Source organism: Tachypleus tridentatus, unplaced genomic scaffold (assembly GCF_004210375.1).
Source record: "Tachypleus tridentatus isolate NWPU-2018 unplaced genomic scaffold, ASM421037v1 Hic_cluster_1, whole genome shotgun sequence".
Classification (NCBI taxonomy): Eukaryota; Metazoa; Arthropoda; class Merostomata; order Xiphosura; family Limulidae; genus Tachypleus; species Tachypleus tridentatus.
The window spans coordinates 31,204,901-31,224,207 of NW_027467777.1; the positions used below are offsets into that span (position 1 = coordinate 31,204,901).

General features: G+C 33.6%; 2 protein-coding genes across 2 annotated transcripts in view; both read left to right on the forward strand.

Annotated features, from left to right (window-relative positions):
* Positions 1 to 2,854: 2,854 nt before the first annotated feature.
* LOC143241954 (granulin-like) lies at positions 2,855 to 4,007 on the forward strand. The gene is made up of 2 exons (XM_076485282.1): positions 2,855 to 2,938; positions 3,721 to 4,007. Exons 1-2 carry the CDS (start codon positions 2,881 to 2,883, stop codon positions 3,966 to 3,968), a joined length of 306 nt encoding a protein of 101 aa, XP_076341397.1. The 5' UTR covers positions 2,855 to 2,880; the 3' UTR covers positions 3,969 to 4,007.
* A 10,153-nt stretch (positions 4,008 to 14,160) lies between these two features.
* The window catches only part of LOC143241750 (progranulin-like), a 43,994-nt gene continuing 38,847 nt past the window's right edge, over positions 14,161 to 19,307 (forward strand). Inside the window, exons 1-2 of the mRNA XM_076484974.1 lie at positions 14,161 to 14,236; positions 15,019 to 15,263. Coding sequence (XP_076341089.1) covers positions 14,179 to 14,236; positions 15,019 to 15,263 — 303 coding nt within the window. The 5' untranslated portion in view covers positions 14,161 to 14,178. The remainder of the gene's footprint in view (positions 14,237 to 15,018; positions 15,264 to 19,307) is intronic.

Genomic DNA, 19,307 nt, shown 5'->3' on the forward strand with positions numbered 1-19,307 from the left:
TACAGAAACACCACTATAAAAACACAGTCGTTTGAGAATAACTGATACAGAAACACCACTATAAAAAACGTAGTCGTTTGAGAATCACTGATACAAAAACATAACTATAAAAACACAGTCGTTTGAGAATAACTGATACAGAAACACCACTATAAAAACACAGTCGTTTGAGAATAACTGATACAGAAACACCACTATAAAAACGTAGTCGTTTGAGAATCACTGATACAAAAAAACCACTATAAAAAATAGTCGTTTGAGAATAACTGATACAGAAACACCACTATAAAAACACAGTCGTTTGAGAATCACTGATACAAAAACACCACTATAAAAAATAGTCGTTTGAGAATAACTGATACAGAAACACCACTATAAAAACACAGTCGTTTGAGAACACTGATACAAAACACCACTATAAAAAACACAGTCGTTTGAGAATAACTGATACAGAAACACCACTATAAAAAACACAGTCGTTTGAGAATCACTGATAAAAAAAAACCACTATAAAAAAATAGTCGTTTGAGAATAACTGATACAGAAACACCACTATAAAAAACACAGTCGTTTGAGAATCACTGATACAAAAACACCACTATAAAAAATAGTCGTTTGAGAATAACTGATACAGAAACACCACTATAAAAACACAGTCGTTTGAGAACACTGATACAAAAACACCACTATAAAAACACAGTCGTTTGAGAATAACTGATACAGAAACACCACTATAAAAACACAGTCGTTTGAGAATAACTGATACAGAAACACCACTATAAAAACACAGTCGTTTGAGAATAACTGATACAGAAACACCACTATAAAAAACGTAGTCGTTTGAGAATCACTGATACAAAACACCACTATAAAAACACAGTCGTTTGAGAATAACTGATACAGAAACACCACTATAAAAACACAGTCGTTTGAGAATAACTGATACAGAAACACCACTATAAAACGTAGTCGTTTGATAATCACTGATACAAAAACACCACTATAAAAAACACAGTCGTTTGAGAATCACTGATACAAAAACACCACTATAAAAACATAGTCGTTTGAGAATCACTGATACAGAAACACCACTTTAAAAATACTGTCGTTTGATAATCACTGATACAAAAACACCACTATAAAAAATAGTCGTTTGAGAATCACTGATACAGAAACACCACTATAAAAAACACAGTCGTTTGAGAATCACTGATACAAAAACACCACTATAAAAAATAGTCGTTTCAGAATAACTGATACAGAAACACCACTATAAAAATACAGTTGTTTGGGAATAACTGATACAGAAACACCACTATAAAAACACAGTCGTTTGAGAACACTGATACAAAAACACCACTATAAAAAACACAGTCGTTTGAGAATAACTGATACAGAAACACCACTATAAAAACACAGTCGTTTGAGAATAACTGATACAGAAACACCACTATAAAAACGTAGTCGTTTGATAATCACTGATACAAAACACCACTATAAAAACACAGTCGTTTGAGAATAACTGATACAGAAACACCACTATAAAAACACAGTCGTTTGAGAACACTGATACAAAAACACCACTATAAAAACACAGTCGTTTGAGAATCACTGATGCAGAAAGACCACTATAAAAAAACAATCGTTTGAGAATAACTGATACAGAAACACTACTGTAAAAACACAATCGTTTGAGAATAACTGATACAGAAACGCCACTATAAACACACACTCGTTTGAGAATAACTCAAACAGAAACTCCACTATAATTACATAGTCGTTTGAGAATAACTTAACTCGAAATTTAATCAACGTTTATAAACACAAGTCATATGGGATTCCAACGTATCCACCGAAAGGTTTGAACCTTGAATTTTAGCCCTATAAGCCTTAAAGTTTATTGCTGTACGGCTATAAAATAATGAAATTTAATATCAACCTATGCTTATAAATGGTTTCTTAATCTTGTATGTTTGTTTGTAACGTAAAGTGTCGTCTCATGAAATGAACAACTCTCAGGACAAACATATTATAATAGACAAATATTTTAGTCTAGTTTTCAACGTCTAAAAGATCGGGTGAAGACAGTTTTTTTTTACGTGACACTTCGACTCTGAGAGAGACAAAGAGCTCCTTTCCATAATGTGTACCTCAGTTTGTTGTCAAGGTCAGATCTGTATATTTGTTTATCTTTGCTTTGCCAAGGACAAGTATGGAAACCCGATTTTAGCGTGTCACTGGTCCTGACCATGAGGAATATTTACCTGTAACTGATATAAAAATATTGAACCTATTAACAATGAGAAAATAAACTCTTCCAAGAAATCTTCGGAATGTTACAAGACGACTTGTAAAGTGTTCCACAATACAAGTTTTATATTCAGATCAAGGTGGTGTCAGATATGGTGAAGCAGTTTCTGAGAAATTTCATTTCGTGTTTTTTGGTGAACATTTTACTATAAAAGATATGGACTGCTCGGTATTTCTAGTTCTGTCTGAAACAATAGACAAAACTTGCAAGTGAAGTTAACTGAAAATCATCGGAAGGTAGGATATCTTTATGTTGATACATTATGTGTGAATTATCTGTTTTATAACTTTAGAAGTAATAACTTTCTTAGCATCTTTAAAATAGAACTTTTTTTTTCTGAATAACAAGTGAAGTAAGATACAATTTTTTAACGTGTTAAAATTATCATTCGTGATATTTGTAACAAACCACAGTTTAACAACAACTCAGAATTACGTCTTTGTAATTTTTCAAAACAAAATTGTTCGTTTGTTTTCTGGAATTCCGTTGTAAGTTTTGTTCCTGTTTGAATAAATTGTTTTAATTTATTTTGAATCTCTTCAGTGTCTTGTGATTCGTATACTGTAGACATGAAAACCGCATTCCTGGTTCTGTTCTCTCTTGTCGTCCTAGCGGGAGACGCTTATGGTAAGTTTGTGAGAGAATTTTGATATTACACATCGCTTTGTCTTTATTATGTATTTAATCACGTGATCTGATTCTGGAAAGGAATTGTTGGAATCTGTGGAATGAACGACTTCCTACTAAATCATCAATCTGAACGTAAGTTATATAACACGATAAAACTAAAATCTACTAAACTGTTTAACACGGTAAAACTTTCATAAAATAAACAGTTAATTTTGTTGAACCAGTCTCTCCATGTTTCTTTTGTCATCTACAGCGCCATCGTCCGGAGAAACAAGAAGTAAAATAAGAAACAGATCACATACATTAACAGATGGACGTGCACATAATATATAATTAATTCAGATAATTAGCCAAGTTATATTTTTAAACTGTTTACAATTTATTTTTAAAATAGTTGAATTAAAAAACCTTTATCACAGACATGTTATTATACATCTTATAATATTAAAATTGAGGGTTAAACGGTTATAGAAGTTGTGCTCTTTCTTAGGTTTCTTATTAATTTTAGATATAAAACACTTGTTTACACAGTAATTAAAATGCTTGGTATTGGTCCACTGGTGTAGAAACACATGGTACAGGACTAGCCATTTGTCTACCTCTGTCACGTGTTTAATAACGACAACAGCTAAAAGTTATGTTTTCCTTAACTTAGTCTCTTGATAGTGTGAAGTAAAATAAAGGTTATTATGATATTACCTGGGAGAGTCGAAACGATCAGTGATAAACATTCTATTGTTAACACATAATGTAATATGAACGATTTATTTTATCCGTAGCTGTTGTTTACTGTGGAAATGGATGGATCTGCCCTGACGGGAATACTTGTTGCTTGCATCCTAATGGTGGTTTCGGTTGTTGCGGAATTCGCAATGCCGTTTGTTGCTGTAGTGGAGAAACATGTTGTCCTTCTCTGCATTCGTGTTCAGCAGATTCTACCAGATGTAATCGATGTCCATCCTTTGCTGGTGCAGTTCGGGGAGACGCACCGAAAGCGACATCTATCGTCGCTGCTAGGAAATCTTGAGTTGAGCACGGAAATTAAAATCAAAAAAAAAACCTTTAATTATTTTGGTATTTTTGTTTTAAAATTAAAGTCTATATTTTTTAAGTGACATGCTTTCCATGCACCATTGTCACTAAAAATTGACGAGAAAAATAAAAGTTATAAATTAAAGTATATGTGATAAAGACTGTTTTATTATAATGTGTCGAACCTCAAATCATCAAAAACAGTTTGACAAAACAGTGATAAAACAAACATATCTCAACCATGTGTCAGCGGGTTCCTTTCCTTGAACCATAACACCGCCTCTAGACAGACGCTTAATGTTAATAATCGTGGTCGTTGGCTAGCACCTGTATATTTCTTTGGCCAGTTGTGGCTGGTTGAAACTACCAGGGACTCCTTGGATAATAATGGAATGCTTTGGTATATCCGGTGCGAGTTGTGTACGTTTGGCGAGATCGGTTGACTTTTGTTTAAGTTTTTTTTTCTAACTACGAGTCACGAACGAGCGCGAAGCCTTCGTCGTCAGGAACAATTTCGTCTTCTTTAGAATTTGTGTGTTGTGGAATATCCAGGGTGAGGTTTGAGATACTTAAACTACTAGTTATTTGATTGTCGTTGTCTGATACTGTAGGCTTATTAGCTACACTATCATCACAAGTTGAAAGTAAAATATCCTTAATAAGTGTTCTTTGTTTTCTAGTTCTTACAGTAGCATATTTAGCAGGAGTTAGTTTGGCTTTTAGTTCTTTTCAGCAATAAACATCAGGGATTTTAATTTTACATTATCATCTACTATATGGCCACCGTCACTAGACTTACTTTTGGTCCCTGTTCTACACGGACTTGTTCCCTCTTTATCAGACGCTACAGCGTTCTCCATGGTGTCTGACCGCTCCGACTCCGGCCGGCATGACGCCTCTCTGTTTAACTTAGTGAAACTTGCAGTCTCGGGTTACTTCTTAAGGTAATAAGGTCTTCTGTCTCTGTATCTGCTAGCGTGAAACTCGAGGTGAATAGTAGGAACTCGGAGAATATGATACTAAAATAAGTCGTAGAGCACGTAGAATTCGCAAGCCTTCAGAGGTATATCTTGTCTCGTCCCTATCGAAACGCAGAATCTCGCGTTATAAGAGTAAAAGTGAAATACTACTTTTCGAATAGAGAGCGCAAAAGTTGGCTGTGGGTGCTGTTAATTAGCTGCCTTTTCTTTAATCTATCAAATCAAAAATGAGGGGTGTATAATCATCGTCACGTTTTACGCTGATGTTTGAAAGAAGCCAAACAGTTTGTTTTCTTTGTTTGTTTTTGAATTTCGCACAAAGCAACTTGAGGGCTATCTGTGCTATCTGTCCCTAATTTAGCAGTGTAAGACTAGAGCTTAGGCAGCTACTCATCACCACCCACCTATAACTCTTGGGCTTCACTTTTACCAACGAATAGTGGGACTTACCGTCACATTATAACGCCCATATGTGTGGGAGGGCGAGCATGTTTGGCACGACGGGAATGCGAACCCGCGACCATCAGATTACATTTCACACGCCTTGACACGCTTGGCAATGCCGGGCCGCAGCCAACCAGAGATGAGACGAAATACATTAGACAAGTCCAAGAAAGGAGCTGTCAGATAAATTTAGAAGATCAGCTTCTTTTGAAACACAACTTTATAGAACATTGAGGCATACATAATGGTTGTGACATGAAGCACACGTGGTTTACTATTTACATTTATTTACACTGTGAATAACGTCTTACTATTGCAAATAATTCTTGGTGAAACCTAAAACTGTCCTGAGTTGTCTTTAACTCACGTGTTTATAACTGAATAATATTGTGGGTCAAGTAAACATATTTCTTACAGGACGAAAGTTGAGTCTGAGTTTTTTATAGAAAGACTGTAGATGGAGCTGAATCGTGAGAAAGTATTTTTCTGCAAAGTGTAACACAGACGGGGAGACATACGTTTTCCATAATTATTGTGTACTATGTGTATAAAAGATATTCTTCTATAGCAACTCATGATACATATATTGTTTAAAACACACTTAAGTGAGAAATCAATATAGCGTGAGAGAAATACCAACAAACATAATAGAAATAACAGATTGTTCTAGTTCCAAACGTTAGACAGAGGACAGAAATGTGAAGAAACACCTTCGAAATAATATACAACAGTGAATCACAGTCATTTGGGACTCACAATCTCAGGGTCAGGGTTCGTACCCCCATCCCACCAAGCATGACCGTCCTTTCAACCATTAGGACGTTATAGCGTTTGAGAATCACTGATACAGAAACACCACTATAAAAACACAGTCGTTTGAAAATAACTGATACAGAAACACCACTATAAAAACACAGTCGTTTGAGAATCACTGACTCAGAATCTCCACTATAAAAACATAGTCGTTTGAAAATAACTGATACAGAAACACCACTATAAAAACACAGTCGTTTGAGAATCACTGACTCAGAAACTCCACTATAAAAACATAGTCGTTTGAGAATAACTGATACAGAAACATCACTATAAAAAACACAGTCTTTTGAGAACACTGACACAAAAACACCATTATAAAAACACAGTCGTTTGAGAATAACTGATACAGAAACACCATTATAAAAAAACACAGTCGTTTGAGAATAACTGATACAGAAAAACCACTATAAAACACAGTTGTTTGGGAATAACTAATATAGAAACACCACTATAAAAAACGTAGTCGTTTGATAATCACTGATACAAAACATAACTATAAAAAAACACAGTCGTTTGAGAATAACTGATACAGAATCACCACTATAAAAACACAGTCGTTTGAGAATAACTGATACAGAAACACCACTATAAAAACGTAGTCGTTTGATAATCACTGATACAAAAACACCACTATAAAAACACAATCGTTTGAGAATCACTTGTACAAAAACACCATTATAAAAACATAGTCGTTTGAGAATCACTGATACAGAAACACCACTTTAAAAATACTGTTGTTTGATAATCACTGATACAAAACATCACTATAAAAAATAGTCGTTTGAGAATCACTGATACAGAAACACTACTATAAAAACACATTCGTTTGAGAATCACTGATACAAAAACACCACTATAAAAAATAGTCGTTTCAGAATAACTGATACAGAAACACCACTATAAAAATACCGTTGTTTGGGAATAACTGATACAGAAACACCACTATAGAAACGTAGTCGTTTGATAATCACTGATACAGAAACACCACTATAAAAACACAGTCGTTTGAGAATAACTGATACAGAAACACCACTATAAAAACACAGTCGTTTGAGAATAACTGATACAAAAACATCACTATAAAAAACACAGTCGTTTGAGAATAACTGATACAGAAACACTACTATAAAAACACAGTCGTTTGAGAATAACTGATACAGAAACACCACTATAAAAACACAGTCGTTTGAGAATCACTGATACAAAAACACCACTATAAAAAATAGTCGTTTGAGAATAACTGATACAGAAAGAGCACTATAAAAACACAGTCGTTTGAGAACACTGATACAAAAACACCACTATAAAAACACAGTCGTTTGAGAATAACTGATACAGAAACACCACTATAAAAAAACACAGTTGTTTGAGAATAACTGATACAGAAACACCACTATAAAAAACACAGTCGTTTGAGAATAACTGATACAGAAACACCACTATAAAAACGTAGTCGTTTGATAATCACTGATACAAAAAACACCACTATAAAAAAACACAGTCGTTTGAGAATCACTGTACAAAAACACCATTATAAAAACATAGTCGTTTGAGAATCACTGATACAGAAACACCACTTTAAAAATACTGTCGTTTGATAATCACTGATACAAAAACATCACTATAAAAAAATAGTCGTTTGAGAATCACTGATACAGAAACACCACTATAAAAAACAGTCGTTTGAGAATCACTGATACAAAACACCACTATAAAAACATCAATATAAAAAATAGTCGTTTGAGAATAACTGATACAGAAACACCACTATAAAAATACAGTCGTTTGAGAATAACTGATACAGAAACACCACTATAAAAACACAGTCGTTTGAGAACACTGATACAAAAACACCACTATAAAAACACAGTCGTTTGAGAATAACTGATACAGAAACACCACTATAAAAACACAGTCGTTTGAGAATAACTGATACAGAAACACCACTATAAAAAAAATAGTCGTTTGATTATCACTGATACAGAAAAACCACTATAAAAACGTAGTCGTTTGAGAATCACTGATACAAAAACACCACTATAAAAACACAGTCGTTTGAGAATAACTGATACAGAAACACCACTATAAAAACACAGTCGTTTGAGAATAACTGATACAGAAACACCATTATAAAAACACAGTCGTTTGAGAATAACTGATACAGAAACACCACTATAAAAACACAGTTGTTTGGGAATAACTGATACAGAAACACCACTATAAAAACGTAGTCGTTTGATAATCACTGATACAAAAACATAACTATAAAAACACAGTCGTTTGAGAATAACTGATACAGAAACACCACTATAAAAACACAGTCGTTTGAGAATAACTGATACAGAAACACCACTATAAAAACGTAGTCGTTTGATAATCACTGATACAAAAACACCACTATAAAAACACAATCGTTTGAGAATCACTTGTACAAAAACACCACTATAAAAAAACCAGTCGTTTGAGAATCACTGATACAAAAACACCACTATAAAAAATAGTCGTTTGAGAATCACTGATACAAAAACACCACTATAAAAACACAGTCGTTTGAGAATAACTGATACAGAAACACCACTATAAAAACACAGTCGTTTGAGAATAACTGATACAGAAACACCACTTTAAAAACACTGTCGTTTGATAATCACTGATACAAAAACATCACTATAAAAAATAGTCGTTTGAGAATCACTGATACAGAAACACCACTATAAAAAATAGTCGTTTGAGAATCACTGATACAGAAACACCACTATAAAAAAATAGTCGTTTGAGAATCACTGATACAGAAACACCACTATAAAAACACAGTCGTTTGAGAATCACTGATACAAAAAAACCACTATAAAAAATAGTCGTTTGAGAATAACTGATACAGAAACACCACTATAAAAACACAGTCGTTTGAGAACACTGATACAAAAACACCATTATAAAAACACAGTCGTTTGAGAATAACTGATACAGAAACACCATTATAAAAACACAGTCGTTTGAGAATAACTGATACAGAAACACCACTATAAAAACACAGTTGTTTGGGAATAACTGATATAGAAACACCACTATAAAAACGTAGTCGTTTGATAATCACTGATACAAAAACATAACTATAAAAACACAGTCGTTTGAGAATAACTGATACAGAATCACCACTATAAAAACACAGTCGTTTGAGAATAACTGATACAGAAACACCACTATAAAAACGTTGTCGTTTGATAATCACTGATACAAAAACACCACTATAAAAACACAATCGTTTGAGAATCACTTGTACAAAAACACCATTATAAAAACATAGTCGTTTGAGAATCACTGATACAGAAACACCACTTTAAAAATACTGTCGTTTGATAATCACTGATACAAAAACATCACTATAAAAAATAGTCGTTTGAGAATCACTGATACAGAAACACCACTATAAAAACACAGTCGTTTGAGAATAACTGATACAGAAACACCACTATAAAAACACAGTCGTTTGAGAATAACTGATACAGAAACACCACTATAAAAATACAGTTGTTTGGGAATAACTGATACAGAAACACCACTATAGAAACGTAGTCGTTTGATAATCACTGATACAAAAACATAACTATAAAAACACAGTCGTTTGAGAATAACTGATACAGAAACACCACTATAAAAACACAGTCGTTTGAGAATAACTAACACAGAAACACCACTATAAAAACACAGTCGTTTGAGAATCACTGATACAAAAACACCACTATAAAAAATAGTCGTTTGAGAATAACTGATACAGAAACACCACTATAAAAACACAGTCGTTTGAGAACACTGATACAAAAACACCACTATAAAAACACAGTCGTTTGAGAATAACTGATACAGAAACACCATTATAAAAACACAGTCGTTTGAGAATAACTGATACAGAAACACCTCTATAAAAAAACAGTTGTTTGGGAATAACTGATACAGAAAAACCCTATAAAAACGTAGTCGTTTGATAATCACTGATACAAAAACACCACTATAAAAACACAGTCGTTTGAGAATAACTGATACAGAAACACCACTATAAAAACACAGTCGTTTGAGAATAACTGATACAGAAACACCACTATAAAAACACAGTCGTTTGAGAAAAACTGATACAGAAACACCACTATAAAAACAGAGTCGTTTAAGAATAACTAACACAGAAACACCACTATAAAAACACAGTCGTTTGAGAATAACTGATACAGAAACACCATTATAAAAACACAGTCGTTTGAGAAAAACTGATACAGAAACACCATTATAAAAACACAGTCGTTTGAGAATAACTGATACAGAAACACCATTATAAAAACACAGTCGTTTGAGAATCACTGATACAAAAAAACCACTATAAAAAATAGTCGTTTGAGAATAACTGATAAAGAAACACCACTATAAAAACACAGTCGTTTGAGAATCACTGATACAAAAACACCACTATAAAAAATAGTCGTTTGAGAATAACTGATACAGAAACACCACTATAAAAACACAGTCGTTTGAGAACACTGATACAAAAACACCACTATAAAAACACAGTCGTTTGAGAATCACTGATACAGAAACACCACTATAAAAAAATAGTCGTTTGAGAATCACTGATACAGAAACACCACTATAAAAACACAGTCGTTTGAGAATCACTGATACAAAAAAACCACTATAAAAATAGTCGTTTGAGAATAACTGATACAGAAACACCACTATAAAAACACAGTCGTTTGAGAATAACTGATACAGAAACACCACTATAAAAAAACACAGTCGTTTGAGAATAACTGATACAGAAACACCACTATAAAAACGTAGTCGTTTGATAATCACTGATACAAAAACATAACTATAAAAACACAGTCGTTTGAGAATAACTGATACAGAAACACCACTATAAAAACACAGTCGTTTGAGAATAACTGATACAGAAACACCACTATAAAAAACGTAGTCGTTTGAGAATCACTGATACAGAAACACCACTTTAAAAAATACAGTCGTTTGAGAATCACTGATACAAAAAACATCACTATAAAAAAATAGTCGTTTGAGAATCACTGATACAGAAACACCACTATAAAAACACAGTCGTTTGAGAATCACTGATACAAAAACACCACTATAAAAAATAGTCGTTTGAGAATAACTGATACAGAAACACCACTATAAAAATACAGTTGTTTGGGAATAACTGATACAGAAACACCACTATAAAAACGTAGTCGTTTGATAATCACTGATACAAAAACATAACTATAAAAACACAGTCGTTTGAGAATAACTGATACAGAAACACCACTATAAAAAACACAGTCGTTTGAGAATAACTGATACAGAAACACCACTATAAAAACACAGTCGTTTGAGAATCACTGATAAAAAAAATCACTATAAAAAATAGTCGTTTGAGAATAACTGATACAGAAACATCACTATAAAAACACAGTCGTTTGAGAACACTGATACAAAAACACCACTATAAAAACACAGTCGTTTGAGAATAACTGATACAGAAACACCACTATAAAAACACAGTCGTTTGAGAATAACTGATACAGAAACACCATTATAAAAACACAGTCGTTTGAGAATAACTGATACAAAAAAACCACTATAAAAAATAGTCGTTTGAGAATCACTGATACAGAAACACCACTATAAAAAATAGTCGTTTGAGAATAACTGATACAGAAACACCACTATAAAAACCCAGTCGTTTGAGAATCACTGATACAAAAACACCACTATAAAAAACACAGTCGTTTGAGAATCACTGATACAAAAAAACCACTATAAAAAAAATAGTCGTTTGAGAATAACTGATACAGAAACACCACTATAAAAAACACAGTCGTTTGAGAACACTGATACAAAAACACCACTATAAAAAACACAGTCGTTTGAGAATAACTGATACAGAAACACCACTATAAAAACACAGTCGTTTGAGAATAACTGATACAGAAACACCACTATAAAAAACACAGTCGTTTGAGAATAACTGATACAGAAACACCACTATATAAAAAACGTAGTCGTTTGATAATCACTGATACAAAAACATAACTATAAAAAACACAGTCGTTTGAGAATAACTGATACAGAAACACCACTATAAAAAACACAGTCGTTTGAGAATAACTGATACAGAAACACCACTATAAAACGTAGTCGTTTGATAATCACTGATACAAAAACACCACTATAAAAACACAGTCGTTTGAGAATCACTGATACAAAAACACCATTATAAAAACATAGTCGTTTGAGAATCACTGATACAGAAACACCACTTTAAAAATACTGTCGTTTGAGAATCACTGATACAAAAACATCACTAAAAAAAATAGTCGTTTGAGAATCACTGATACAGAAACACCACTATAAAAAACACAGTCGTTTGAGAATCACTGATACAAAAACACCACTATAAAAAAAATAGTCGTTTGAGAATAACTGATACAGAAACACCACTATAAAAAATACAGTCGTTTGAGAATAACTGATACAGAAACACCACTATAAAAACGTAGTCGTTTGATAATCACTGATACAAAAACACCACTATAAAAACACAGTCGTTTGAGAATAACTGATACAGAAACACCACTATAAAAACACAGTCGTTTGAGAATAACTGATACAGAAACACCACTATAAAAACACAGTCGTTTGAGAATCACTGATGCAAAAAAACCACTATAAAAAAACAGTCGTTTGAGAATAACTGATACAGAAACACCACTGTAAAAACACAATCGTTTGAGAATAACTGATACAGAAACGCCACTATAAACACACACTCGTTTGAGAATAACTCAAACAGAAACTCCACTATAATTACATAGTCGTTTGAGAATAACTTAACTCGAAATTTAATCAACGTTTATAAACACAAGTCATATGGGATTCCAACGTATCCACCGAAAGGTTTGAACCTTGAATTTTAGCCCTATAAGCCTTAAAGTTTATTGCTGTACGGCTATAAAATAATGAAATTTAATATCAACCTATGCTTATAAATGGTTTCTTAATCTTGTATGTTTGTTTGTAACGTAAAGTGTCGTCTCATGAAATGAACAACTCTCAGGACAAACATATTATAATAGACAAATATTTTAGTCTAGTTTTCAACGTCTAAAAGATCGGGTGAAGACAGTTTTTTTTACGTGACACTTCGACTCTGAGAGAGACAAAGAGCTCCTTTCCATAATGTGTACCTCAGTTTGTTGTCAAGGTCAGATCTGTATATTTGTTTATCTTTGCTTTGCCAAGGACAAGTATGGAAACCCGATTTTAGCGTGTCACTGGTCCTGACCATGAGGAATATTTACCTGTAACTGATATAAAAATATTGAACCTATTAACAATGAGAAAATAAACTCTTCCAAGAAATCTTCGGAATGTTACAAGACGACTTGTAAAGTGTTCCACAATACAAGTTTTTATATTCAGATCAAGGTGGTGTCAGATATGGTGAAGCAGTTTCTGAGAAATTTCATTTCGTGTTTTTTGGTGAACATTTTACTATAAAAGATATGGACTGCTCGGTATTTCTAGTTCTGTCTGAAACAATAGACAAAACTTGCAAGTGAAGTTAACTGAAAATCATCGGAAGGTAGGATATCTTTATGTTGATACATTATGTGTGAATTATCTGTTTTATAACTTTAGAAGTAATAACTTTCTTAGCATCTTTAAAATAGAACTTTTTTTTCTGAATAACAAGTGAAGTAAGATACAATTTTTTAACGTGTTAAAATTATCATTCGTGATATTTGTAACAAACCACAGTTTAACAACAACTCAGAATTACGTCTTTGTAATTTTTCAAAACAAAATTGTTCGTTTGTTTTCTGGAATTCCGTTGTAAGTTTTGTTCCTGTTTGAATAAATTGTTTTAATTTATTTTGAATCTCTTCAGTGTCTTGTGATTCGTATACTGTAGACATGAAAACCGCATTCCTGGTTCTGTTCTCTCTTGTCGTCCTAGCGGGAGACGCTTATGGTAAGTTTGTGAGAGAATTTTGATATTACACATCGCTTTGTCTTTATTATGTATTTAATCACGTGATCTGATTCTGGAAAGGAATTGTTCGAATCTGTGGAATGAACGACTTCCTACTAAATCATCAATCTGAACGTAAGTTATATAACACGATAAAACTAAAATCTACTAAACTGTTTAACACGGTAAAACTTTCATAAAATAAACAGTTAATTTTGTTGAACCAGTCTCTCCATGTTTCTTTTGTCATCTACAGCGCCATCGTCCGGAGAAACAAGAAGTAAAATAAGAAACAGATCACATACATTAACAGATGGACGTGCACATAATATATAATTAATTCAGATAATTAGCCAAGTTATATTTTTAAACTGTTTACAATTTATTTTTAAAATAGTTGAATTAAAAAACCTTTATCACAGACATGTTATTATACATCTTATAATATTAAAATTGAGGGTTAAACGGTTATAGAAGTTGTGCTCTTTCTTAGGTTTCTTATTAATTTTAGATATAAAACACTTGTTTACACAGTAATTAAAATGCTTGGTATTGGTCCACTGGTGTAGAAACACATGGTACAGGACTAGCCATTTGTCTACCTCTGTCACGTGTTTAATAACGACAACAGCTAAAAGTTATGTTTTCCTTAACTTAGTCTCTTGATAGTGTGAAGTAAAATAAAGGTTATTATGATATTACCTGGGAGAGTCGAAACGATCAGTGATAAACATTCTATTGTTAACACATAATGTAATATGAACGATTTATTTTATCCGTAGCTGTTGTTTACTGTGGAAATGGATGGATCTGCCCTGACGGGAATACTTGTTGCTTGCATCCTAATGGTGGTTTCGGTTGTTGCGGAATTCGCAATGCCGTTTGTTGCTGTAGTGGAGAAACATGTTGTCCTTCTCTGCATTCGTGTTCAGCAGATTCTACCAGATGTAATCGATGTCCATCCTTTGCTGGTGCAGTTCGGGGAGACGCACCGAAAGCGACATCTATCGTCGCTGCTAGGAAATCTTGAGTTGAGCACGGAAATTAAAATCAAAACAAAAAACCTTTAATTATTTTGGTATTTTTGTTTTAAAATTAAAGTCTATATTTTTAAGTGACATGCTTTCCATGCACCATTGTCACTAAAAAATTGACGAGAAAAATAAAAGTTATAAATTAAAGTATATGTGATAAAGACTGTTTTATTATAATGTGTCGAACCTCAAATCATCAAAAACAGTTTGACAAAACAGTGATAAAACAAACATATCTCAACCATGTGTCAGCGGGTTCCTTTCCTTGAACCATAACACCGCCTCTAGACAGACGCTTAATGTTAATAATCGTGGTCGTTGGCTAGCACCTGTATATTTCTTTGGCCAGTTGTGGCTGGTTGAAACTACCAGGGACTCCTTGGATAATAATGGAATGCTTTGGTATATCCGGTGCGAGTTGTGTACGTTTGGCGAGATCGGTTGACTTTTGTTTAAGTTGTTTTTTTCTAACTACGAGTCACGAACGAGCGCGAAGCCTTCGTCGTCAGGAACAATTTCGTCTTCTTTAGAATTTGTGTGTTGTGGAATATCCAGGGTGAGGTTTGAGATACTTAAACTACTAGTTATTGGATTGTCGTTGTCTGATACTGTAGGCTTATTAGCTACACTATCATCACAAGTTGAAAGTAAAATATCCTTAATAAGTGTTCTTTGTTTTTCTAGTTCTTACAGTAGCATATTTAGCAGGAGTTAGTTTGGCTTTTAGTTCTTTTTCAGCAATAAACATCAGGGATTTTAATTTTACATTATCATCTACTATATGGCCACCGTCACTAGACTTACTTTTGGTCCCTGTTCTACACGGACTTGTTCCCTCTTTATCAGACGCTACAGCGTTCTCCATGGTGTCTGACCGCTCCGACTCCGGCCGGCATGACGCCTCTGTTTAACTTAGTGAAACTTGCAGTCTCGGGTTACTTCTTAAGGTAATAAGGTCTTCTGTCTCTGTATCTGCTAGCGTGAAACTCGAGGTGAATAGTAGGAACTCGGAGAATATGATACTAAAATAAGTCGTAGAGCACGTAGAATTCGCAAGCCTTCAGAGGTATATCTTGTCTCGTCCCTATCGAAACGCAGAATCTCGCGTTATAAGAGTAAAAGTGAAATACTACTTTTCGAATAGAGAGCGCAAAAGTTGGCTGTGGGTGCTGTTAATTAGCTGCCTTTTCTTTAATCTATCAAATCAAAAATGAGGGGTGTATAATCATCGTCACGTTTTACGCTGATGTTTGAAAGAAGCCAAACAGTTTGTTTTCTTTGTTTGTTTTTGAATTTCGCACAAAGCAACTTGAGGGCTATCTGTGCTATCTGTCCCTAATTTAGCAGTGTAAGACTAGAGCTTAGGCAGCTACTCATCACCACCCACCTATAACTCTTGGGCTTCACTTTTACCAACGAATAGTGGGACTTACCGTCACATTATAACGCCCATATGTGTGGGAGGGCGAGCATGTTTGGCACGACGGGAATGCGAACCCGCGACCATCAGATTACATTTCACACGCCTTGACACGCTTGGCAATGCCGGGCCGCAGCCAACCAGAGATGAGACGAAATACATTAGACAAGTCCAAGAAAGGAGCTGTCAGATAAATTTAGAAGATCAGCTTCTTTTGAAACACAACTTTATAGAACATTGAGGCATACATAATGGTTGTGACATGAAGCACACGTGGTTTACTATTTACATTTATTTACACTGTGAATAACGTCTTACTATTGCAAATAATTCTTGGTGAAACCTAAAACTGTCCTGAGTTGTCTTTAACTCACGTGTTTATAACTGAATAATATTGTGGGTCAAGTAAACATATTTCTTACAGGACGAAAGTTGAGTCTGAGTTTTTATAGAAAGACTGTAGATGGAGCTGAATCGTGAGAAAGTATTTTTTCTGCAAAGTGTAACACAGACGGGGAGACATACGTTTTCCATAATTATTGTGTACTATGTGTATAAAAGATATTCTTCTATAGCAACTCATGATACATATATTGTTTAAAACACACTTAAGTGAGAAATCAATATAGCGTGAGAGAAACACCAACAAACATAATAGAAATAACAGAATGTTCTAGTTCCAAACGTTAGACAGAGGACAGAAATGTGAAGAAACGCCTTCGAAATAATATACAACAGTGAATCACAGTCATTTGGGACTCACAATCTCAGGGTCAGGGTTCGTACCCCCATCCCACCAAGCATGACCGTCCTTTCAACCATTAGGACGTTATAGCGTTTGAGAATCACTGATACAGAAACACCACTATAAAAACACAGTCGTTTGAGAAAAACTAACACAGAAACACCACTATAAAAACATAGTCGTTTGAAAATAACTGATACAGAAACACCACTATAAAAACACAGTCGTTTGAGAATCACTGACTCAGAAACTCCACTATAAAAACATAGTCGTTTGAAAATAACTGATACAGAAACACCACTATAAAAACACAGTCGTTTGAGAATCACTGACTCAGAAACTCCACTATAAAAACATAGTCGTTTGAGAATAACTGATACAGAAACATCACTATAAAAACACAGTCGTTTGAGAACACTGACACAAAAACACCATTATAAAAACACAGTCGTTTGAGAATAACTGATACAGAAACACCATTATAAAAACACAGTCGTTTGAGAATAACTGATACAGAAACACCACTATAAAAACACAGTTGTTTGGGAATAACTAATATAGAAACACCACTATAAAAACGTAGTCGTTTGATAATCACTGATACAAAAACATAACTATAAAAACACAGTCGTTTGAGAATAACTGATACAGAATCACCACTATAAAAACACAGTCGTTTGAGAATAACTGATACAAAAACACCACTATAAAAACGTAGTCGTTTGATAATCACTGATACAAAAACACCACTATAAAAACACAATCGTTTGAGAATCACTTGTACAAAAACACCATTATAAAAACATAGTCGTTTGAGAATCACTGATACAGAAACACCACTTTAAAAATACTGTTGTTTGATAATCACTGATACAAAAACATCACTATAAAAAATAGTCGTTTGAGAATCACTGATACAGAAACACTACTATAAAAACACATTCGTTTGAGAATTACTGATACAAAAACAACACTATAAAAAATAGTCGTTTCAGAATAACTGATACAGAAACACCACTATAAAAATACCGTTGTTTGGGAATAACTGATACAGAAACACCACTATAGAAACGTAGTCGTTTGATAATCACTGATACGAAAACATAACTATAAAAACACAGTCGTTTGAGAATAACTGATACAGAAACACCACTATAAAAACACAGTCGTTTGAGAATAACTAACACAGAAACACCACTATAAAAACACAGTCGTTTGAGAATCACTGATAAAAAAATCACTATAAAAAATAGTCGTTTGAGAATAACTGATACAGAAACACCACTATAAAAACACAGTCGTTTGAGAATCACTGATACAAAAACACCACTATAAAAAATAGTCGTTTCAGAATAACTGATACAGAAAGAGCACTATAAAAACACAGTCGTTTGAGAACACTGATACAAAAACACCACTATAAAAACACAGTCGTTTGAGAATAACTGATACAGAAACACCACTATAAAAACACAGTTGTTTGGGAATAACTGATACAGAAACACCATTATAAAAACACAGTCGTTTGAGAATAACTGATACAAAATAAACCACTATAAAAAATAGTCGTTTGAAAATCACTGATTCAAAAACACCACTATAAAAAATAGTCGTTTGAGAATAACTAATATAGAAACACCACTATAAAAACCCAGTCGTTTGAGAATCACTGATACAAAAACACCACTATAAAAACACAGTCGTTTGAGAATCACTGATACAAAAAAAACCACTATAAAAAATAGTCGTTTGAGAATAACTGATACAGAAACATCACTATAAAAAAACAGTCGTTTGAGAACACTGACACAAAAACACCATTATAAAAACACAGTCGTTTGAGAATAACTGATACAGAAACACCATTATAAA